The sequence below is a fragment of the Coenobita brevimanus genome, chromosome 98 (genome assembly GCF_032717465.1).
Source record: "Coenobita brevimanus isolate Jiangsu-jjx chromosome 98, ASM3271746v2, whole genome shotgun sequence".
In the NCBI taxonomy this organism is placed as follows: domain Eukaryota; kingdom Metazoa; phylum Arthropoda; class Malacostraca; order Decapoda; family Coenobitidae; genus Coenobita; species Coenobita brevimanus.
This window is the reverse complement of record NC_137051.1, coordinates 34,383,911-34,409,668: the sequence shown is the minus strand read 5'-3', so window position 1 is coordinate 34,409,668 and position 25,758 is coordinate 34,383,911. Positions and strand designations below refer to the sequence as shown.

Here is a 25,758-nt window from a genome sequence, read left to right as displayed (position 1 = left end):
TTCCTGATAGTCTTATGTTTGTCGGATTACTTCTGGGAGGTAAATAAACGTTTCATACTAAATCTGTTTCCCCCGTCGTTTTAAGTTGTATTCCACTGTCAACTTGTTTGACACATCAGGGTTACGGCGAAATTAGGGCCTGTCCTAACCTAAGTGTTTAAACTTGACCTAACCTAGCTTAACTATACCTTATAATTTAACCTAACCTAACGTAGCATCCAGTTGGGAAGTTGGGAGACAAAAATCACCTTTGAGTACATCAAGACAATCATGTTATGGCTTAAGGAACGTGATTATAAAAAGTGGGAAATTTTTCAGCAGGAAAAGGTAATTTACCACCCTGATAATAGTCAGAAAAATACAGAAAACAAACTGGAGGAATATGAACTGAATTGGTAAGGTTCTTCCACTGCTTTAAGCGTACAAATACGAAAATGGCAAAAGAAAAAAAGAAAAACCATAGCATAAAAGAAAGCACCATCATAACGATTTGGAAGGACAGGGAGAAGATAAAGATCGTGCATAGGAAGTGTTGCAATCCTGGCAACTGTGAAGGTTTATATGTTGTCCTGAAACTGACTGAGAAGCTTATAGGGTGTTATGTGGAGCGTCAGAGAAAGCAAACTCTCACTTTTACCCCTTTTTACCATCTTACCCCACGTATTTACCTCCACCTGTATGCACCATCAGGTAAAACATTGAAAGAGATATAACTGTTGTAATAAAAAACATCAGTGGTATTAAAAATGGCATTAACAAGAACAGAAGTTGGACTGGGTCAACACCACCTCCACTGAGTACCCTTTTGTTGATACGTAGCTCCACGGTATTTTACTCCCGCCCCCCCAACCCCAAAGTTGTTGTCAAAGTTTCGCCTTCTCGTATCATGTGGCCTTCGGGAGAGACGTTAGGCTGTATTGTTAGACTAAAATTTACGGGTCTGGCTGTTTTAGGGAAGAAAATGGAGCGAAAATGTTTGCAAACCAGAAAAAAGATACTCTTTCATCCATGTGTTCTCCTGAGTTAGCGTTCCGTTTCACATTCTTCGTTCGGTATCGCTGTTCCCAACACATTACTCTTCGTTTGGTATCGCTCTTCACAACACATTTCGAACTGATTGAGCAGTTTAGCCATATGTTTAGTTTATCAGAAATGCGTTGGGAAACGCGATATCAAACGAAAAATGTGAAACTGAACGCTAACTCACGAGAACACATGGATTAAAGTAATTTTTTCTTGTTAGCACAAATTTTCGTTCTATTTCGTACACGAAGGAGGAAGTGGAGAAGGCAGTAAAGGAGATGAAAACAGGGAAAGCTGCAGGTATGGATGGGTGTGCTGTGGAATGCCTGAAGGGTGGTGGAGTGACTATTGTTGACTGGTTAGTAAGATTGTTGAATGTGTGCTTTGAGAAAGGTATGGTGCCAATTGACTGGGCAAGTGCTTGTGTGGTCCCGTTGTATAAAGGCAAGGGTGATAAGTATGAATGTACTAGCTTTAGGGGTATAAGTCTGTTGAGTGTTGTAGGTAAGGTGTATGGTAGAGTGTTAATTATGAGAGTTAGAGAGGGTACAGAGGGAGTGATTAGTGATGAGCAGTGTGGCTTTAGGAGAGGGAGGGGATGCGTTGATCAGGTGTTTGCTGTGAGACAAGTGTGTGAAAAGTATTTAGCGAAAGGCAAGGATGTGTTTTGGGCATTTATGGATTTAGAGAAAGCGTATGATAGAATTGATAGGGAGGCTTTGTGGACTGTTTTAAGATTGTATGGACTTGATGGTAGGTTACTAAAAGGGGTGAAAAGTTTTTATGTAAATAGTAGAGCATGTGTAAGAGTGGGAAATGCTGTGAGTGATTGGTTTCCCGTGAGAGTGGGGCTGCGACAGGGATGTGTGATGTCACCTTGGTTGTTTAATATTTACATGGATGGTGTTGTAAGGGAGGTGAATGCAAGAGTTTTAGGTGGTCTGAGTCTGGTAAATGTTGATGGTGGAGATTGGAATCTGAAGCAGCTGCTGTTTGCAGATGATACTGCACTGGTGACTGATTCAGAGGAGAGATTGAGACAGTTGGTAGAGGAGTTTGGAAGGGTGTGTGAAAGGAGGAATTTGAAAGTAAATGAGAATAAGAGTAAAGTGATGAAGTGTACGAGGTTGATAGATGGTAGGGGGATGAATATAGTTTTGAATGGTGAGTTGCTTGAGGAGGTAGATTGTTTTAAATATCTAGGGTCACATGTTGCTGTGGATGGAAGAATAGATGCAGAAGTGAAGTTTAGAATAAATGAAGTAGGAAAGGTGCTGGGAGGAATGAAAAAAGTGTTTAAATGTCGTTCGCTTAGAATGGATGTAAAGAGAAGGCTGTATGAGGGTGTTGTGGTACCGACTGCATTATATGGGGCTGAAACATGGAATATGGGTGTAGCAGAGAGGAAAAGTTTGAATGTAATGGAGATGAGGTGTCTGAGGAGTATGTGTGGAGTGACGCGTATGGATCGGGTGCGAAATGATGAAGTGCGAAGGAGAACTGGAGTTGTTCAGGAGATGGCTGGTAGAGTTGAGCAGAGGGTGTTGCGATGGTTTGGGCATATGGAGAGAATGGATAATGAGCGATTGGTGAAAAAGATAACTAGATCTGATGTGAGAGGTGTAAGGCTGAGAGGAAGACCACGAATAGGATGGATGGATAGTGTGAAGAGAGCGCTGGATGCGAGAGGGATGTCTGTCGAGCAAGGAAGAGTGGCTGTGCGTGACAAATAAATGGAGAGAAATTGTGAATAAATAAGTGATGACGCAGCCCTGAGGGGATATTCTCCCGCATTTGGTCTGATCAGCTAGTCAGGTCAGGTGCGGGTAAGGGGATGGGTATGTTATGATGTGGCAGGGGTAAACCAGCTCTGCTGTCGGGCCCTGCTGCGGATGTCACTGATAGCATTGCGCAGTTGACCCTTGTGCGGTGTGGTGCGGTGAGGATCTGTCCGTTCTCCCCTTTGGGGCTAAGATGTGAATGAATGTGTTTAAATGGATGAGTAAATGGAGAGTGTGTCGTCCTGTCTCGGCTACCTCCCTTTCCTTGGGGGAAGCAGCCTAGGTATATAGATATAGATAGAAAACTGCCAGACCCACAAATTTTTGTCTAACCATATGGCCTAAGGTCTCTCCTGAAAGCCACATGATATGAGAGAAGGCGAAACTTTGACAACAACACTGGGGTTGGAGGATGGGAGGAAAATACCGGGGAGCTACGTATCAACAAAAGGGTACCCATCCCAACTTTTTATTTTTGTTAATGCTATTTTTAATACCATTGATGTTTTTAATTACAACAGTTATATCTCTTTCAATGTTTTACCTGATGGTGGGTGCAAGTGGGGGTAATTTACGTGGGGTTAGGTGGTAAGAAGGGGTAAACGTGAGAGTTTTGGAAAGTTGCTAGAACACATTGTACCATTATACATGTAAACATATTATCTGAGTGACGCGGATTTGGGTACCACGGTCCTTGTCCAGTCCCTATTGCCCGTGGTACTCAAGGATTGAGTGTATACTGTATATACAGTATATATATATATATATCCATCCATCCATCATCCAATCCTTCATTGCCCCATGAGGAGCGTAGGAGCCTGGGGCTAGGCAGTTGGCCCTGACATTTAAGATGAGAGTGACCAGCCTCACTCATCCCTGAGTGGCATTGCATGAGCAATCAATCCCAACCATCCCTTGGATATAAACCTTCACCGGCTAGATCCGACTGGAGCACAACAATTACCCATTAAACCACTAGGTGCCTGAATTTGGTTATATGGTTACCACCCAGCGTAGTGAATGGTTTCCTGGTGTACAGGAAACCATTTGGCTTGTCACTTAGTGTAGAGTCACCCACAGGCAGAAGGAAGAGGAAAGAATGAAGGAAGGAAAGACAGAAGGGAGTGTAAAGTCAATTGTAGGCAGAAGGACAAGGACGAATGAAGGAAAGAAAGACAGAAGAGGATGGAAGGAGAGAAGGATGCAGGAGAGGAAATGGCAGACACCTGAGAGCAGCACTACATCGAGTGAGTGGATGGTGAGCGCCCCCACCTACCATGTATATATATATAGATATATATATATATATATCTATATATATATATACACAAATATATCAGTGGAGATAGTAAGAAAATTAACTACAACCAAAGCCAAGAAGTACAGGCATACCCTGGTTTAACGATCTGATTGGTTGGGTAAAACCCCATCGTTAGGTGGGTTATCGTATATCGGAGTACAGTACTTTTAACGTGTATTTCAATGTGGACTGTTTTTCATCCTTGGGTTTCCCCCCAAACCAAGTCCAAAACCCACCCAGATGAGCCCAAAAAACAGGTTTAAAGGCAATCTAAATGGCCTAACAGCTGTCAGGGAAGCTAATCTAAGGCTAACGCCTGTCTTTCAAACGCAGTGTCCAGGCATCTCAAAATGATCGGATCTTGAATTTGGCTCTCTCTTGTATTTTGTTTTTCTCTTGGAAGGAGCAGTTGTTACAGGCTCATGGCCTTTAGTTCCTTCTTCCTCGCATAAAAAACTTGAAATAAAATAACTCACTAAAACCAACAAATAAAATCTGCATATTGTCAAATATAAGTCTGGGAAAAATCAAGCTTAGTGAACTGTACCCCAAAATGACAATGTTCACCCCACCTATGGCTAAAACATGTTAATCAAAGTCTAAAAACAGTTTATAGATCAACCTAAACACATAATTTTAGTCCAAAATATCATCAAAATTGGTAAGAAAAATCAAAACCCATTGTTAAGCTGGGATTTGGCCATCATTAGGTGAGGTATGGTGCAGTTTCTACCCCCACTGTTAAGCCAGGATATTGCATCTAGGGGTATCGTATATTGAGGTATTACTGTATTCTGAAAAGACACTTGAGCTTATGAAAAAAAAAGGAGGGAAATGAAAGTTATAACAATGAAAGGTGATAGAATGAATGGAATTAAATATGCTTATCAACAAGAATCAAAGAGAAGAAAAAAGAAAGTGAAACATGGATCAGATCAAAGAAACTGTCGAAAAAGGAAAAAGTCTGAAACAGATCAGATGTAAAATGGCACTAGGAAAGCAACGAATTACAGTACCCTCACATCCAATTCAGGTTTGTCCGAGACGTTTCGCGTCGAAGACGGAGACCATAAATAATAATCCAATATATTGCTGTAATACAGTTGCATACAGTTCATAATGGCTCAAATCCGAGGAGAATACAGTTGTGACGGTCTTACCCAGTCCAACACGACTCCCGCACCTGGGAGAGTGACATGGTTGTGCTGTTGTCCAGTAAAATTATGGCATCTGGTCACGTGATGAGCAGGCAGGGCTTGCTTTTCTCTCCCTCACCAGAGCATCATGAACACACTTACCGTGTGTTGCGGGGAGCATGGTAGCTCAGTGGTGAGGTGTCGGGCTTGTAATCGTGAGGTTGCGAGTCGCACCCTACCCGGTGGCTGCTGTGCTGGGAGGGGTAGTACTCTCCTGTAACACTAGCAGGGCTATATGATCTGAATGAGGTCTAGCTCGGGGATTAATCCCCCCCCTTTTACTGTGTGTTGCACTCAGCGTTTGCTCTGAGGTTATTGCCTCTTCTTACGTAACCATGCCTGGGAAACTGTCTGCTAACCTCCTGAAGCATCACCATCTACCTCAGGCTACTAAGCTGGAGATAATTGCACTATTAAGCTAGAGATAACAAGCTCAGAAACACACACTTTCAAGGTGAGGAAATTTGTTTTGGTGCCAAAATGGGTCTAGGTTGACCCTTTTACAGGCACTTTTCGAAGATTTTGTGACAATATTAATTATTTCACTTAGGCTTTGTGTTCGTCCAAGACGTTTCTCGTCCAAGATGGGACCCTCAGACGGCAATATTACCTTCCTGAACATGTGGGTACTGAAAGACAAAAACAGTGAAGTCATTAAATGCAGAGGTAAGATGGTGGAGTTGAAGAATTTTACAAAGAACTATATGCATCAAAGACAGTATTACCGATATCTAACTTTTCTGTTGACACAAGTGAAATACCTGAGGTAACCCCAGATGAAGTAAATATTTCTCCTAAAAATATGAAAGGAAGGAAGGGTCTGGAAGAAGATGGAATAGTAGCAGATTTACTGTTGAATGCAGGAGTAGAAGTACAAAACAGGCCTGTTCACTTATTTACTCATTGTATAAAAACGAAGATTTCCAAAACATAGTGTAATGCAATACTGTATTTATTTTACATTACAAAAAAAGGTGACTCAAAAAATCTTAGTAACTATCAACCCATTAACTTATTATCACTCATTTACAAACTCTTCACTAAAGTCTTCACAAACAGAATAACAACAAATTTGGACCAAAACCAACCTCGTGAACAGGCAGGATTCCGAAGTGTGTATTCAACTACTGATCATCTAAACACAATAAATCAGCTAATTGAGAAAACTACAGAATAAATAAACCACCGTGCTTAGGTTTTGTTGATTACGAAAAGGCTTTCGACTTAGTGGAGCACATAGCAATTATAAATTCATTGTGAGAACAAGAAGTTCATGAGAACATTGTAAAGCTGCTCGAAAACATATATAAAGAAGGAATTGATACAGTTAGATTACATAATGACTCAGAAAATATTAAGATTGAGAAGGGCATGCATCAGGGAGATACAATTTCACCAAAATTATTTACAGCATGCCAAGAAAGTATTTTCAGAAAGCTAGACTGAGAAAACAAAGAAGTGAACATAGATGAAGAAAAGCTGAACCATTTAAAAATTGCAGATAACATAGTCCTAATCTCAGAAACAGCAGAGACATTGCAAGAAATGTCAAATAACCTGAACAGAGAAAGTCTCAGATTAGGGCTAAAAATGAACCAGAGTAAAACTAAAGTAATGTTTAATCCACGGACACCAAAGAACGTCATCAGAATTAGTGAAGAAATTCTTGAAGAAGTCGAGGATTACAATTACTTGGGACAGTTACTAAAATTAACGAAAGATCATGATAGCGAAATATAAAGATGCATTACAATTGGATGGAAGGCTTTCGATAAACATAGAGACATTATGAAAAGTAGCTTACCAGTTTGCATGAAACGAAAAGTATAACGAATGTATAATTCCAGCTATGACGTACGGTTGTGAGACCTGGAAACTGACAAAATCGATGGAAAATAAATTAATCCGTTCTCAGAGAGCAATGGATAGGTCAGTGTTGGGAACATCTTTAAGAGACAGGAAAAGATCAACTTGGGTGAGAGAGCAGACTAAAGTCACAGATATTATAGAAGTTAAAAAAGAACCGAAATGGAGGTGGGCAGGCCATGTAGCAAGAACAAGGGATAACCGTTGGAGCAAGAGGCTGAATGACTGGACACCAAGAGATTGTAAGCATAGCAGAAAAAGGCCAGACAGTAGGTGGAGAGATGAGATAGAGAAATTTGCAGGTCAATCCTGGCAAAAACTGACTCAGTCAAGGAATTCTTGGAGAAGGCTGGGGGAGGCCTTTGTTCAGCAGTGGACTCGTAATGGCTGCTGCTGCTGCTGATGATGATGGGCGATATATATATATATATATATATATATATATATATATATATATATACAGTATACATATATATAAAGTTTATATATACTGTACCTAACCGTATCAGACAGAGCAGATTTAGGCTGTCATGTTGCTACTCCTCATCCTGCGCTAGGGTGGGAAAGGAGGTCCAGATGATGATGATGATGATATATATACTGTTTATATGTGTGTGTGTATTTACCTAGTTGTATTTACCTAGTTGTGATATACAGGAAATGAGCTACGCTCGTGGGGTCCCGTCTCTGTTTCTCAGTAAGTCAAATTTTGCCTTGAACCCGTTTAAGTCTTTAGACTGGACTGTCTCTTTGTCCAGGCTGTTCCACAGGTCTATGCATCTATAGGGAAAACTAAATTTCTTGATATCCTTCAAGCAACTTGGCTTTTTCAGTTTCATTCCGTGTCCTCTTGTTACTCTCCTATCCCATACAAACAGATCATCTCTGTCAATTTTATCTACTCCCATCATGGCCCTGACCACTGCAATCATGTCACCCCTCTCTAGCTTTTCCAGCCTCACTCTGTATGACAGATCTGCCAGGCTAGGGACCATCTTGGTTGCTGTTCTTTGTTTTCTCTCGATCTTGTTTATATCTTTCTTTTTGTGTGGGGACCACATTACTGCTGTATATTCTAACCTTGGGTGGATCATGGCAACTATCAATTTTTTCATCATCTCCTCATCCATGTAATGAAATGCTACTCGTATGGTAATCAAGAGTTTATGTGTCTCTCTTAAGTGTCTTGTTAATGTGTTTTTCAGGTGACAGACTATCCTGGACCAGCACTCCCAAATCTTTCTCCTCTCTTGCTTTTGTAATTGGTTCATTACCTATCAAATAGTTTGGTGATGGCCTCTTAGTACTTTTGCCCATTTCAAAATATTTTACATTTTTTTGCGTTGAATTTCATTTCCCACATAGGCTCCAATCATGTATCCTATCCAGGTCCTCCTGCACCATTTTACAGTCTTCCTCAACTTCTACTTTCCTCAAGATCTTTTCATCATCAGCAAACGGGCTTGCATAACTGTTCATTCCATCTACCATATCGTTTACGGAAATCAGGAACATTACTGGCCCTAACACCGAGCCCTGTGGGACTCCACTTGTTACTTCCGTCCATCTAGACATCCTGTCCTTTATTATTGTCCTCATTTGTCTGTCTCTCAAAAAGTCACTCATCCACTCCAATAGGTTTCCCTTCAGTCCTCGTATATGCTCCAATTTCCACATTAGTTGCTTATGGGGTACCTTATCAAAGGCTTTCTCCAAATCTAAATACACACAGTCCACCCAACCATCTCTATCCTGTAGCACATCAATCACTCTTGAGTAAAAGCTCAACATGTTGGAAACACATGACCTTCCACTTCTAAATCCAAACTGACTTTCAGCCAAAATGTTCATCTCCTCCAGATATTTTATCCATCTATCTTTCAAGATTCTCTCGCACAATTTTGCAACCATGCTGGTCAGGGACACTGGTCTATAATTCAGGGGTTCTTCCTTGTTTCCTCCCTTATAAATTGGTACCACATTTGCCCTCTTCCATTCCCAAGGCACTTTCCCCTCTTCCAGAGAACACACAATTAAACTGTGAATCTTATCCGCCAGTTGTTTTCTGCTTTCCTTTAGTACCCAGTTAGAGAGTCCATCCAGTCCTGGGGCTTTCCTTACATCTTGAGTTTCTAGTAATTTGTACGCTTGCTGCACTTCCACTTTTTATCTTTTATCACTACATTTCTAATCACTTCCACCCCCTCCACAAAATCCCTTTCTTTAGTGGAAACTGATTGGAAACATTTGTTCATTATTTCAGCTTGCATTGCCTCATCATTATAGACCTCTCCTCCTACATTCAGTTAGGTGATTCCTTCTTTTTTTTTCAGTTTGCCATTGACATATCTATAAAACAATTTTGGTCCTTCCCTATATTTATCGATTATATCTTTTTCAAAGTTCCTTTCTTTCTCTCTACATATTCTTGTATATTCATTTCTACTTCTTTTATATTCCTCCTTTGTTTTATTATTACCTCTCTTTCTCCAGTTGTTCCATGCCATGTCCCTCCCTTTTTTTTGCTATGATACGCCTTCTGTTAAACCAATCCTTCTTCCTGTTTTCTTTCCCACTTACCCTTGGAACATATTTTTCCACTCCCTAAATACAGAGGTCTGGAAAGATATCCCGCATCCTTTGTATCTATCTTGTTTCTCTGAATTTTCTCCAATCCACATTTTTAAAAAGTGTTTTCAATACTGTAAAGTTTGCTTTCACAAAGTTGTATCTTCCCTGCCTATAAAGTGTGTCTCCTGGCACCACATTCCCTTTTGTCATCTGGAACTCGGTGACCACCTGATCACTTTTTCGTATGGGACACAGATATTTCAAAGATTCAGTTATATCAGGTTCTTTAGTTAGCAGTAAATTTAGTCTTGTTGGTGTGTCATCACCCTGGAATCGTGTCTCCTCTTTGACCCACTGGGTCACTACATCATTTATTGCTATATTTAACAATATAGTGCCCCACAAATCTTCACTGCCTCCTGAGTCCCATTCCTCCCAGTTCGCCTCTTTACAGTTAAAGTCACTCATTAGAATTATATTGTTGCTTTTCTCAGTCACTCATTAGAATTATATTGTTGCGTTTCTCAATCACGTTCTGTAAATAACTAACCATGTCTGACAATATCTCCTGGTATTCATCGTCATTCCATGCTCTTAGGGGGAACATATACTACTGCCTTATCTCTCTTGCCATTCTCTCCAGTATCTAATTTCATATTTATCACTTCAGCCCTATTTTCTCCCATTTCCACAGTATCCACATTTATGTTGTTCTTCATTACTGTCATCACCCTTCCTCTTATTTTGTCTTTTCTGTTCCTTCTCCACAGTTTGTGTGTGTGTGTGTGTGTGTGTGTGTGTGTGTGTGTGTGTGTGTTCTTACCCAATTGTTCTTACCTAATTGTATCTTTACAGGAATGAGTCAAGCTCGTACGGTCCCGTGTCTTAAACCATATTTATCATACATATCCTTAAATTTGTGAATTGTTTTGACACACACTATTTCATTCGGTAGTGCATTCCATTGATCAATTGCTCTATTTGGGAAACTGAATTTCCTTACGTCTTTATCACCTCTCTTCTTAAGCATTTTTTGTAGTGTCCTCTTGCTGATGCTTCTCCATATGTTAAGTAGTCATTTATGTCTATTTTCTCCTTCCCTGATATGCACTTATATAACATTATCATGTCACCTCTTTTCCTTCTCTCCTGTAGTGTTGGTAGATTCAGTTTATTTAGTCTTTCTTTGTAGCTTAGGTCCCTTAAGCTTGGTATCCATCTTGTAGCGGCCCTTTGAACTTTTTCAATCTTGTCTATATGCTTTTTGAGATGAGGACTCCAGACTACTGATGCATATTCCAGGGTTGGTCTAATGAATGATGTTATTATCCTTCTTAGCATGTCTTCATTTATGTATGTGAATGCTATTCTCATATTTGCAAGCAGTGTGTACATGTTCCGTATCTTCTCGCTGATGTGGTCAGCCGGAGATAGTCTGTTATTGATAATCACACCTAGGTCTTTCTCTCTTTCTGATGTGTATAGGGTTTTATTTCCTAACTTATAATCCCAATCAGGTCTTTTTCCACTTTTACCAAACTTGATTACATGACACTTGTCCACATTGAATTCCATTTGCCATGTACTACTCCATTCATGAAGTTTATTTAATTCTTCTTGTAGCTCTTTAAAAGAGTCTGTGTTAGTAATTCTCCTTTGTATTTTTGCATCATCTGCAAACATATTCAGATAGCTCTCATTTCCAGTGTTACTGTTTATATCATTTATAAACACTAAAAACATGATTGGTGCCAGCACTGAACCCTGTGGTACTCCACTAGTCACTTCTTTCCATGATGAGTAGTTTCCTCTTAGTACTGTTCTCATTTCTCTTTTTATGAGAAAGTCTTGCATCCAACAAAACAGTTTGCCTCGAATTCCTCCTTGATGTTACGGTTTCCATAAAAGTCTTTGGTGTGGTACTGTGTCAAAAGCTTTCTTGAAATCTAAATAGATACTGTCCACCCATCGTTCCCTTTCCTGTATTGTGTTTGTTACTCTGTCATAATAGCTCAACAGATTAGTAACACATGATTTTCCTTTTCTGAAACCAAACTGTCTTTCTGTTGTCATACTGTGTTCTTCTAGATGATTTACCCAAGCTTTTCTTAAAAGCTTTTCTAATACCTTGCTTACAACACTGGTCAGTGATACTGGTCGGTAGTTGAGAGGATTTTGTCTATTTCCTTTCTTGAATAAGGGGACAATATTTGCCTTTTTCCAAATATCAGGTAGTTTCCCTTGACTCAAGGATTTCTTGAAAATTATAAATAATGGTTTACTTAACTCCTTTGCACATTCTCGTAGTACCCAACATGAAATTTCGTCAGGACCACTTGCTTTTCCTCAGTCTAATCTACTTAACTCCTCCTGTATTACTTTTTCTGCTATTTGTATATCTGGTAGTATGTGTGGACATGCATGTTCCACATAGTCCCTCTCAAAATTTTTTTCTTCTGTAAAAACTAATTGGAAATTCTTATTTAGTGCTTCACAAATATCTTTGTCTTGTGTATAAGTGATTATCTCGTCCATAATTGATTGTATTATATCTTTTACTTTGATTTTGCTTCTGATATAGCTGTAAAACAGCTTTGGTTGATCACTACTTTTATTTATTATATCCTCCTCAAACTGTTTTTGGGCTTCCCTCCTTATTCTTGTGTAATCGTTTCTTGCCTGTTTGTAATTATTATACGCCCTTTCACTATCATGTCTTCTATATCTATTCCACGACAAATCTCTTCTTTCTTTTGATTTTTTACATTCTGTATTGAACCATTTCTGTATTTTCTTGTCTGCTTCTTTGTGCTGTGGAATGTACTTCTGGACTCCTATTTCATAAAATTCACAGAATTTTTTATATACAGCATTTAAATCTTGTTCTCTAAGCTCATTTTCCCAATCAACTTCTAAGAAATACTTCTTTAGGTCTTGATAATTTCCCTTTCTATAGTTTAGGCTCTTCTTGTAACTGCCATTGCTGTTTACTATGTCATATGCTATCCTGAAGTTATAATTTAGTACTGCATGATCGCTTTTGCCGAGGGAGTGGTGATATATTAAACTGTCAATATCATTTTCTTGCCTAGTAAATATTAGATCTAGCACTGAAGGTACATCAAGTCCTCTTTTTCTGGTGGTTTCCCTCACATGTTGCGTTAGAAAGAACTCTTGTACGAGATCCAGGAGCTTTTGGTCCCAACAGCTTTCTTGGCTAATTATATCTAGTGTATTCCAATTTATATTTGTATTGAAATCCCCAGTTAGTATAATTCTTTCTGATTTCTCTTCCATTTTATATAGTAATGATCTTAAACTCTGAATTGTACTCTCTGCCAGGTCCTCATATTCATCTCTTTCCCATGTGTTTGATCTGGGTGGCATGTACAAATTGGCTACAATTACTTTACCTTCAGATGTGTTGATCTCTACTGCAATCAGTTCTACTTGTGATGGTATATCTAGTTTTATTTCATTGACTTTTAGATTTTTCTTAGTTTATATTATAATTTCTCCTACTTTTTTTTAAATTTCTGTCTCTTCTCCATATATTGTATTCCTCTAAGTTTAGTATGTCATTGGATATCCTTGGTGTTAATTTTGTTTCAGTTAGGCTTATTATTTGTGGTTCATTTTCTCTGACATAATCATTCATCTCTAGTAATTTAGATACCATTCCATCCACATTTGAGTACCATACATCAACTTTATCATCTTGTTTATATACTTGTCATGACATGGTTCTACTACCTTCCTCCTTTTTATTCCATCCTGTTTGTTTACCACTTTCGTACCTGTAATCCTATTACTTTGTAAAAAAATTTCTTCTTCTCCTCTTCTGATATTCCCTCATTTTTTGTTTTTGCTTCCTCCCTTTTCTCTTTCAGTAATTCCAGTTCCTCTTGTGTTAGGCATCTTTTTATCCATACATTTTTGAACTCCTCTTTTTCCATAAGATTCTTTGCATTTTTTAGTATCTCTTCCACAGTGTTTACACTTTGGAAAGTCACCTTTAGAGGTCTTGTCTTGCTTTTCTCATATTTCCCTAACCTTTTGTGTTCCTCTATGTCTTTACTACAGATTTCCTCTGATACTTCTTTCAGTAAGCTCATTACATTTGCCATCTCCTTTTTGTCTCTTGTGATCTTGTTTTTTACTTCTTCTTCCTCTATACCAGTGATTATTATAGATTTGTTTATATCTGCTGAATCTCTGACTAACTTCGGATTGTTTTAGATTATTCTTTTCACTTCCTTTTTAATGCTTTTTTCCTCCACCCTTGTTTCTAAGTCTTTCTTTACTTTCACCATTTCAGCATACGTGTGTGTGTGTGTGTGTGTGTGTGTGTGTGTGTGTGTGTGTGAGTGACATATGTTTTGTTGAGAAGATTAGCTGTATTTGAAAGTAATGTCAAGGACAGAGTAATATAACCCAAGAGTTTTGAAGGACTGATGCAGCCAGAAATATTGAATGCATGTATGGCTGTCATATTGATTAGCTAGTTTTATTTCTGTGTGTGGCATTATAGTGGTGTGTGCTTAACCATTAATCATTGGTTATGTCAAATTACACAAGGTATTTTCACTAGGACATCTTGTGGTTCATCTGTCAATTACAATCCTTTCCCCCACCTCCCTTAGCTAATGAGTGTGGTTCAGCAACTACAAGACAAGACTTACTGTTTTTCTTGCAGTACATATGTATTTATTCATTCACACTTTGCTGAATGCAATTTTTTAAATGAAAAATCACATGCTGTTTACCTTCATATAAAATTAAGTAAGCTGGCAATGATATCCTTGTTGCTGTTTGCAGGGGAAAGATTGAACCTAATTATGGACATCTTAATATTCAAAGTTATTTTTTGTTCACTGAATAATTGCCATTTGTAAGTTAATATCTGGTAAGGTGGAGCTTAGAAATTTGAAGGTTATTCACGAGTGGGTAGATGTGTGATTCATATCTTAGGGCTGCTGATTAATAGTCCTCAAAGTTTTTACTTTCTTTTCTTTCCTTTTTACATTATTCCCCCACTTATTAGTTGGAAAGTATGTTAGGATGATGATAGCATTAATGATGATAGTGTTGATAATGATGAAACGATGGTGATGTTGACATTGATGATGGTAATGGTGATGATGGTTAATGTATGTTACAGGTTTTCATGCCAGCCAGTGTCGCGTGTGGAGTGCCAGCTGCAGCTTCCTTCACTCAATCTAGTCTTTTCTTCCAAGCGGGCTGAAGATGGGTTAGTTGCTCACCCTGCCGTAGTGCATGCTTTATTTGCAGAGATAGAGTGAGTCTCCCCATTAATTAGTTTTACTTATGTCGTCTCCGTTTGTTAGCCCCATTGATTAGTTTTATTTACATTTTATGTTTTAATTTGTTATTATTTATTTTTGTTATTCTTTTTATTATACAGGCGACCCCCCAATTTCACATGGGTTAGAAGACAAAGACCCCTTGTGAATTTGGAATTTCCTTGTAATTTTGACGCACTTCCCCTAAATCTCTCTATGGTAGTCTGTAACCCCTGTAAGCCCCTAGAAACCATCACAGGAACTCAAAACTGGCTTAAAACAGCACAAATATGTACTGTACTGGTCTACAGTACAGTACACAATATACTTCAAAAAGAAATAACCTGTAAATGGGTATCTATCTATCTATCTATCTATAGACCGACTCCCTAATCCCGCAAAGGGTGGCCGCAGACAAAACGCCTCCAAGTCGCTCTGTCACCCACCATTTGACTACCCTCCCCCAACTAACCCCCCCCCCTCCCTCATATACAGTACCTCTCAACTCCTTCCCTCCACCTCATCCTCGGTCTACCCCTCCCTCTCCCTCCCTCCACCTCACCTACATACATCGGTCTACCCCTCCTTCTCCCTCCCTCCACCTCAACTACATACACCCTCTTAGTCAGTCTTTCATTCTCCATTCTCTTCACATGTCCAAACCACCTCAGTGTATTTCTCCTAATCTTCTCAACCACATCCACATCCACCCCACAACGTTCCTTCATTTCTTCATTCGTCAACCTGTCCCTCCACTTCACTCCACGAGCTCCTCTCAAGTAACTCATTTCCACTGCTCTCACTCTTGACTTGTTCCCCTCTTGCAAGGTCCATGCCTCGCTTCCATACATCAGGGTAGGGATCACAGTACTGTCATGCAGTGACTTCTTAACTTCCATACTCACCTCCCTATTTCTCATCACTGCTTTCAGTGAACCAACAACCTTCCTTCCCTGCTGTACCCTTTCACGAACTTCATCCCCCAAAGTTCCACCCTTACTCATCACACTACCCAAGTACTTGAATGCACTCACATTCTCCATATCATCACCATCCAACCTCACTGCACACTCTGTGACTTCATTCCTCTCAAACACCATAACTTTACTTTTGTTTACATTAACTTTCAGATTCCTCCTCCTACACACTGTCCCAAATTCATTCACCAAACCTTGCAACTCCCATTCATCTTCACTCAACAATACTGTATCATCAGCAAACAGCAACACCGGAATCTTCCAAATCTCACCCTCATTCATTAAAGCCACCCCCACATCCACTGCCCTACCTTGCACCTCCTTTACAACCCCATCCATGTATTTATTAAACAGCCATGGAGACATCACACAACCCTGTTTCAGTCCCACATTGAGATCAAAGAACTCACTCAGCTCACCATCCACTCGCACCGTGGCCCTAGCTCTCTCGTACATGCAGCACTCAACAATTTCCCCTCTACTCCATATATTCTTAATACCTTCCACATACCTTGCCTATCTATTCTGTCATAAGCTTTCTCCAAGTCCTTGAAGGCAGCATACACTTTCCTTCCCTTCTTTAGATACTTCTCCACTAAACATCTTAGAACAAATATCTGATCTACATACCCTTTTCCCTTCCTAAATCCCCCTTGTTCTTCTCCAACTAGCTCCTCTGTCATATACCTAACCCTATCAATGAGTATTCTACCATATATTTTACCAGTCACACTAAGAAGGCAAATACCCCTATGGTTACCACATACTTCTCTCTCCCCTTTTCCTTTGTATAAAGGAACAATTATACCTGATTTCCAGTCCTCTGGAACCCTTCCCTCTTCCCAAGCCAATCTACACAACTTCCATATCCACTCCACAACAATCTCACCCCCATACTTAAGAATTTCACCACACACTTCATCAAGTTCTGGGGCCTTTCCCAACTTAATCTTCTTCATCGCTTCCACTACTTCCGCCCTACTGATCTCTTCCTCCCTCCTCTCATCTCTTCTCCCAGCCATTCCCCAACCACTTATACTCGCACTGCTCTCACTCTCCACATTCAGCAAATCCTCAAAGTGCTCCTTCCATCTCCTCAATTTCTCTCTCTTCTCCACCAACAATCTATTATTCCTATCTTTCACTCCCTTACTATTTCCCCTTTCACACTGCCTTACTTTCTTTACCTCCTTCCAAAACAATTTCTTACTCTCCCTCCATTTCACACTCAGATTCCTCCCAAACTCTTCATCCACTTTCTTCTTACTCTCCTTCACCAGTCTCTTCACCTCCCTTCTCCTGCTCACATATACCTCTCTCTTCTCTCTCTCATCTTCTCCCCTCCTCTACTCGCTAACCATTCACTATATGCCTTCTTCTTTTGTTCCACAGCTCATTTTACCTCATCATTCCACCATGCTGTCCCTTGCACACCCTTGCATCTCCTCCTCACTCCACAAACCGCCTCACACGCTGCGCCTATCTCTTCCGTGAATATCTTACATACGTCTTCCACCCCTTCCATCTGCTCTACCTCATACCTTCCCAATCTTTCTTCCACTATGCTCTTACACTCTGTCATTTTCTCACTATCTTGCAATTTCTCCACTCTTCCTCCTGTCTTCCCCTCAACCACTTTCTTCGCATCTCTACCTTGGCCATCACTAAGTGATGGTCCGAGACTCCATTCCCCCACCCTCTCCACACTCTTGCATCCAACACTTGTCTTCTCATTCGCTCATCCACACACACTAGTCTGTCATTGCCTTTCGTTCAACAAGTTCACCATCTATCCTCCTCATTACTCTCCATGTATACCGGTGGATCATCTTATGACGAAAGTAGGTGTTGGCTATTACCAACCCCGTACAACACAGATATCCACCAAATGGGTATGATTATAAGAATTAAGACTAATATTGTTGTTGCTGACTGCCACTGACACTGCAGCAGTGTGCACAGATCTAAAACACCATATCTAGGACCCGAAAATACCATGAAATATCACAGATATATACTGAAGTACTGTATACAAGCTTTCGCATTTGGTGGGTATGGCTAAAGTAAGTTAGGGCAAATTATTTACCTGGTGACTTCCACCACCTCCCAAGACAGTGTGCATCATGCATGCACATCAGGCAGCATGAGACCAGAGAAGTTATCATGTAAATATTTTACCCCGATTTCTTATACAGTAATCATACCCGTTAAATTCAGAGTGAACTAACCATTGACTTTGAAGATATGGTGTACGAACCCTGACGACTCGTTCAAAGATTATGATGATGATGACAATGATGGACATGAAGATGATTATCCATGCAGTTACTGATGACAGATGACTTGATGAGATGATGAGAAATGTAACTCCATGGCCTAAGGAGTGTGCATTGGCATAGACTCCCCATCATCTCCACTCCTGTCATTGCCACCGAGTGGTGGTGGGTTGTCCATGCCAAGCACAGATGTCAGGGCCAGGGACAGAGACAGGCACAGGGACAGGGAAAGGCTCAGGGGAGGGGGACAAAGACTCGGGAGCAGAAGGCTTTGGTCGCCTTGTCAGGAACATCATTATCGGGAGCTGCGACCTTGCCCGTTTCACCTCTGAGAACACCGTCTTATTGAGGGCAATAGCATTGTCTGTGGCACTGTTTACTTTCAGTGCCCTCACCACGGATGGGTCCTTTCTGTAGAGGAAGTCCTTGATCTGGGCGATCGTCCTCATTCCCTCAGCCAGTGTCTTCAGGGTGAGGGCTTGCTCCTGAGGGGCATTGTCTGGGTGCTGTTCCTCCTCCTCCTTACTTGCCAACTTAACCAGTTAGATGAGTTCATCATCTGTGAGCCCCACCTCATGGCCCTGCACGAGTTCCCTCACCTCCTGCTCCTCCATGTCATCAGACCTTTCACCCCTGATGAGCTGTGCCAGCTCCACCATCCTCCAAATGCCCTGGCCCACCTGGACACGAAGCAAACCTCTCAGAATCACTGACACGCTCCAGCCACAGCGACTTCCAGCAGCCATTCACAGTTTCAGGCTGCAAATCTTGCATGCTTTCCTGCACCACTGAGAGGCAGTCTGTGATGGTGAACCCCTTCCAGTAAGCCAGTACACCAAGGCCAGGATATACCTCCATTGCTGAGTGCAGCCTAGCCATGGACCAGTGGGTGTAATAGACCTTAAATGCACTACTCTGGTCAAGGAGTTATCAGGGAGGCGTTGTTAATGGGGAAAAACACCACCTGCACCTCCTCGCATAACCCCTCCAGTGACGTTGGGTGGCCCAGAGCATTGTCCAGGATAATTAGGATTTTGAAGGAGATGCCTAGCTCCTACAGGTAGGACTGTACCTGCATCAAGAGGCAGTGGTGGAACTAATTCATAAAAATGCTGCTGGTGGTCCGTGCCTTTTTATTACTCGTCCAGAACATGTGGAGGAGGTTCTTGTTGCAGTGCTTGAGTGGCAGGGGTTTTTGGATTTGTAAATAAACCTGGACTTAACCATATGCCCAGCAGCATTGTCATAGAGCAGCAGGGTGCAGCGGTCATTTGCTGCCTTAAACCCAGATGTCCGCCTTGCTTCCCTCGTGATGTAAGTTCTGGATGGCATCATTTTTCAGTAAAGGCCTGTCTTGTCCACATTCTACACCTGCTCTGGCCTATAGCCCTTCTCCTCAGTGATTTTCTTCAGTTCCATTGGGAATGCCTTCGCAGTCTTGTGGTTGGTTGAAGCGGATTCCCCCGTTCTTTTCAAACTGTGGAGGGAAAACAGCTTGCAGAATCGGTTAAGCACCCCTTGCTTGCACCAAATGGAGGAGGGATGGTGCTAGGGTCAGCACTGGTGCTAGGGGCGTCCTGCTCAGCCTTAGCAGCCTGCTTCGCCTTCTCAGCAGCCATCCATACATAAAGGGCCTTGGCCTTCTCCCTGATAGTGTTGTTGTCTATGGGATTGCATTTTCTGTTTTGGGCCACTGTCCAAAGATAGAGAGCAGTCTCCATCTTGGATAGAACCACATCCCTGTCATGTGACACGTATTTAGCTGAGGGAGGCGCACTCACTGCCAGCGCCTCCCTAATCTTTTCCTCGCTTTTCTTAATGGAGCTTACCGTGCTCTTGTTTACGTTAATGAGTTTTCCAATAGCCACATATGTCGTGCCCTCCATGCCCTCCCTACATATATCCAGCAACTTCACCTTGTCTTCTTGGCTCATTTTCTTACGGCGCTTAGAGGTGATGCCCTCACCGCTAGAAGTGGCAGGTAATATAGGGCCCATGCTGGATACAGCTGTGGGATAACAAGTTATCACACAGTTATCTAAAAAAAATTGCAAAACAGGGCCATCATGCTTTACCATTCACCACAGTGCTGCAATTGTAATGTTAGCACATGTGGGAGAGCTAGGCTGTGGCACAAATTAATTCTGACCTTAGGCTATGACCCCAGTATGGCTCACACACATGGTACACAAGTTATCACACTAACATGCACAAAAATTCCTCAAATAGGGCATACTTTGCTCTGCGGTATAGCACAGCACTGCAATTGAAGCCTTTGCAGAAATGAGAGCATTAGGATAGGGGAATAATGTTAAAAGTTAATCAGTACAGGTACCTTGTGAGAGCGTAGCAGAGTATTCGCAGCGCGAGTGCAGGTGAGAGAGTGAGAGAAACGGAGAGCGACGTGGGCCCAGGTGTGAGGTATGGGTGCAGCCTCCTCATGAAACAGTGCACAGTTGGCTGAGCATGGGAAATAACTGATGCCGTGAAATGTTGCGTTTTCCTCCAAGAGACTGACGAAGAGAGTGTATGTGAGTGAGGTAGAGGGGGGAAGAGGGAGGGGGAGGCCGAGGATTAGATGGAGGGATGGGGTGGAGAGGTATATGAGAAAGGGGGGTGTGAGTTGGGAGCAGGGCAGTGAAATGGCAGGGGACAGGGCGACGTGGAGGCAATTTGTTTGTGGCCACCCCAAACAGGATTGAGGCATCTGGCAATAGATAGATAGATAGATAGATAGTTTTCTGCGGACTCAGATCGCTGAAAAAATTTTTACTGGGGGTCACTTACAAGCGCGATCCGTGATTTTTGGGCCCGTGAATTTGGGGGGGTTGCCTGCACTGCTTACTCGGCAGTAGAGGATGCTTTATTTATGAAGATAGAGTTAGTCTCCTTTTCAGTTATCCTTATTTATACATAGTATGTTTCTTTATTTTTGTTTTTATTTGTTTAGTCTTAATTTATTATTGTATGTTCATTGAATAGTTGTATGTTTTTTTATTATTGTTTGTTTGACCATTCCATTTGCTTTATTGATATCATCTGCATTTATTATTGTATGTTTATGTAATTGCTAGAATGAGTTAACTTACTAATTTTATTTATCTTGTTTATGTTTCATTGTTATTGTTTGTGTCACTTTTTTATCGTACCTTGCCATGTTGCGTTGAAAAAGATCCTTAGATTCCTTGCAGATTAAGAGAAAACTTTTCAGGAATATTGATTGTATGTTTGAAGTACAGTACTGCATTTAGTAAAACTAATTGTATTGTATAGTATCATTATCTTGTAAAAGCTCCAACATGCTTGCATGCATTGGCATTGGTCACCTAATGTCAGGCCATCATGCAGCTTGATCTCTGGCAGCCTCCCTGTTCAGTCCCTTATCCCTGAGGTCACACACCATGACCACGTCCCAGGTCTATTTCAGTCTGCCTCTTGCAACCCTACCCTTGATGTTCACTATTCACACCTTCTGCACCCAATTGTCATCCTTCATCTTCTCAACATGCCCAAACCATCTCAGTACAGTATACCCCTCCTCATCACAACTTAATTCACTTTATTCCTCCCAATTCTTCTGTCATAATCTAAGCTCCCCCAGGCCTTGGTGCTGGGGAGGGATGCTTTCATGTAGTGACACTGATGTAAATGGTGGCTCCACTGCCTTGTTACACAGACATCCCTTACTTCCATCTATTAACCCTCAAAAGAGTATGTTATACTGCAGAAGGGCAGCATCAGCCAGCAGTTCACTGGGTGTTTGTGCTGATGAGCCTGAGACCTCAGTAACAAAAGCATGGACTGTTAGGGCTCCTTGCAAAGCTAGATAAAATTGCATGACAATAGTAAAATGAGAATCATTAAACAGGGGGTCTCAGGACTTGATATGCTAACTTCATTAGGTTAATCCTGAGGTCAGTCAAAGACATAAATGTTTTCTTAATTAGGTTGTAATTACAATGGTTGTGGCATCAAGTTTTGTGTTTTAATCTGAAAGGATGTAGTGGAAGAAAATATCCATTGCCACCCAAGTAAGAAAGACAGCCTTGCATAAGCTCAGTTCCCCGTAGCTGACTGGAGGTCTTTCAATCATGTAATGCCGTCAAGGGAAACAGGCTGGTTGTTTGCCTATATATGCTCTGGACTATAGAAGCTTAGCCATAAGCCCCAACACTTCAAAATTTTACATCTGCAAGAATGAATTATTTGAATTATTACTGCATGGTTCACTCTTAACCCTCTCAGTGTCAGTCACGCGATTCGCGTTCCATGTGGATTGTTTTAAAGATGATCAGTCACTCGAATCGCGTTCTTAAGCACAAAAAAATTAGCCAAAATAAGTTTCTGGCGAAATCGCATCAAATTTTGACGCATTGTAGCGAGTACAGTGCTTTCCAGTGGTAAGGCATTGGCAACACTGAGCTGCCTCACGGGGCCTAGCATGTAGCGATAAACCTCAGTCTCTTCCAAGCATCCAGGTGGTGAGGTTACATCGGGTGTACTGTCCCTTTAAACTCCTACTAATTCTCCCCCTCCTGCCCAAGCCGAAGCCCCTATGGACTCAGTGTGATAATGCAATATTTGTGAGCATATTTGTATGTGATACTGTCGATGGAACATAGATATATGTCACCAAAAGGAATTGTGTCCGTTATCAAGAGTTAGGGTTAGAGTCAATATGCATGTTCACTGTTGCGGTGTTTCGCCTCTCGCCCTCCTCAAGGCCCTATGGCGTGATTGCAAATACGTATATAATGAAGCCAATGTCTAAACTGTTTTTTGTGTGAAAGATATTGTGGCTGGCTTGATGAAATTATGGAACCATAGTCTGGAATGGGGCAGTCATCACGTACAGTTTTTATAGTTGGGAAGGAAGAATTAGAGTTGTTTAGGGATGGAATTATTGTGATTCTGATAGTGAAAATGCATATGGAATTGTGTGAAATATACGTTAAACATGCTTCAGGTGTTTGTGAAGGAGTGTGGTGTGTGCCAATACAATAGAGTCGCAGTGAGTGTTCACAGAGAAATATTTCATGCATTGACTGACTTAGCTAAAACAAAGCGCAAGTGTCAGAGACGAGAAATATGCCACAGCCAAATTTACATACGTATGTCGTGCAGCAAATGTTCGTGGAGAAATCTATTGTGTGCATCGCATGTGTTTTAGGTAAATGTATTGCAAGGAGAGAAGAAAATACGCCACAGCCACAGACACACACACATGGGCGAAAATATAAACAATGAGGAACTCGAATTTCAAGGATTTGATACAAATACCAATGTCATGGACCTGGTTAAAACATTAATTATGAGGATTAGTGAACTTGAAAAGAAAGCAGAGAATCTAGTGATAAAGGATGTGTCTGAAAATACGGATACTACCATACAGAGTCTGATCCAGTCCAATGAAATAGCGAATGAAGAGATTAGAAATTTGAAGCATGAAAATGTCGAATTGAGGAGGAAACTAGAAGAGAGTACTAACAAAACAGAGAAGGTGAGTAGTGTAGTAGAAGAACATAAGGCAAAGTGGGCACACGTAGAAGAAGAACGGAAAGAAGTGGTCAGCTTAAGAGAGATCATCCAGGAAGAAAGGGAAATGAACAAGAAAAAAATGGAAGAAAATGTAGTGAAAATACTGAAGAAAAAAGAGAAAATAGTGAGAGAAACTGTAGAAAGGAACAGATGTGTGGTAGTATTTGGAAACAGGGAAGAGGCAGAAAAGGTTAGGTTCGTAAGACTCGAGAGAGACACAAACCTGGTGAGAGGAATATTAGGCAAGATTGACCCCGAAGGAGACAAGTGGGTAAAAGAAATTGAGGAAGTAAGGAGGATAGGGCCTTATAAGAAAGGGGAAACAAGACCAATGAGAGTCAAGTCTACGTCAGAAAGTGTAATAAATGAGATACTTAAAGTGACCTGGAAATTAAGCAAAGAGGCGGGGATGGAAAATAATATAATAAGAAAAGATCTGAATGAAGAAGAAAGAGAAGTTTTAAAATCATTAAAGGAAGAAGTAAAGGAAAAAAATGATAAGAGGACAGAGGAAGAATGTAATACTTTTTTTTGGAGAGTAATGGATATGAAAGTAAGGAAGTGGTATTTAAGGAAATAGAAGTGAAGGAAACTAAGGGGGATGGCTGGGAAAGATCAGAAGTTGAGGAAGTGGTACGGACAGAGAGTAGGAGAGAAGAGGGTATTAAATACTTCAAAAATAATTTGAAGGTGATATATACTAATGTTGATGGTTTCGTATCGACAAGGATTGAAATTAACGATTTCTTGAGAGAACATGAACCTGATGTCATGTGCTTTGTAGAGACCAAATTAAGAGAAGATACTGATGTTCATTTGGGAGATGGTAAAAACAAACTGGGGAGAAAAGACAGAAAAGAAAAAAAGGGAGGAGGAGTGATGATAGCAGTGAAGAACAACATAAATATAGATACAGTACTGTGGAAATGGGAGAATTCAGGGCTGAAGTGATATACAGGTAACTCGCACGGAACACGATCTCACGGAACGCGCTCGCAATTATACACAGTAAGGGCTGGGATACATATAAGACAACGTAAGATTAAAAAACCATTATGAAAACTACAAATTAACGCAGGAGAGGCCTTTGAAAGATCAAATCCTCGAACGTCACCACAGCGCGCGGTTTGTTTTGATTACGTGACGATCTAGGCGGGAAATTATTCAGTGAGTGAGACATTCCCGAGTACAGTAGCACAGTATTTGTAAGTTAAATATTTACAGTACTGTACTGTTCTGGTAAGTTTATGTGCAACTTAAAGTACTATTAAATAACGTTAAAGCAAGAAATAAAGTCTTATAACCAGTTTACCTGATAGGCGTCAGAATATTGCCTTTTTTATTTGTTCGTTTTTTCCACAGTACTGTTCAGTATTTGTAAGTTAAATATTTACTGTTCTCTTATGTACTGTACTTGTAAGCACTTAAATAAAGTTAAATCATTAAATAAAGCCTTGTAACCAGATAACCCGAATTATATGATTACCCATGATCGGCGTCGGAATATTGCCTTTTTTGTTTGTTCGTTAAACTCTTACTGTACTGCTTTTCTACAGTACTGTATTTGTAAGTTAAATATTTACTGTTCTGGTATGTACTTGTATGCAATTAAAGCATTAAATAAAGCCTTGTAACCAGTTAACCTGATTTATATGATTACCCATGATCGGCGTCGGAATATTGCCTTTTTTTTGTTTGTTCGTGAAAGACTTATAATAAGAGAAAAATACATTTTTGTCTTGGTATCTTTACCTATTTGCTCAGGTTTGCTGTAATGGTTTGCAACTTGTAGAAAACTGTGAAAACTTTCGGGAAGTGAACGAAAATCTGGGACATGACCTTGACTTCACCCTCTCATGTATCATCTGTCAGTTCACCACCGGCTATCATGATGAGTGGATGTACGATTTTTTCGCTCGTGGCCATG

General features: G+C 40.7%; 1 protein-coding gene across 1 annotated transcript in view; it reads left to right on the top strand.

Moving 5' to 3' along the window:
• Positions 1 to 25,758, top strand: part of tweek (transmembrane protein KIAA1109 homolog tweek) — an 839,779-nt gene that overhangs the window by 541,373 nt on the left and 272,648 nt on the right. The window contains 1 exon segment of the mRNA XM_080283669.1: positions 14,899 to 14,988. Within this exon segment, the coding sequence (XP_080139795.1) occupies positions 14,899 to 14,988 (90 nt within the window).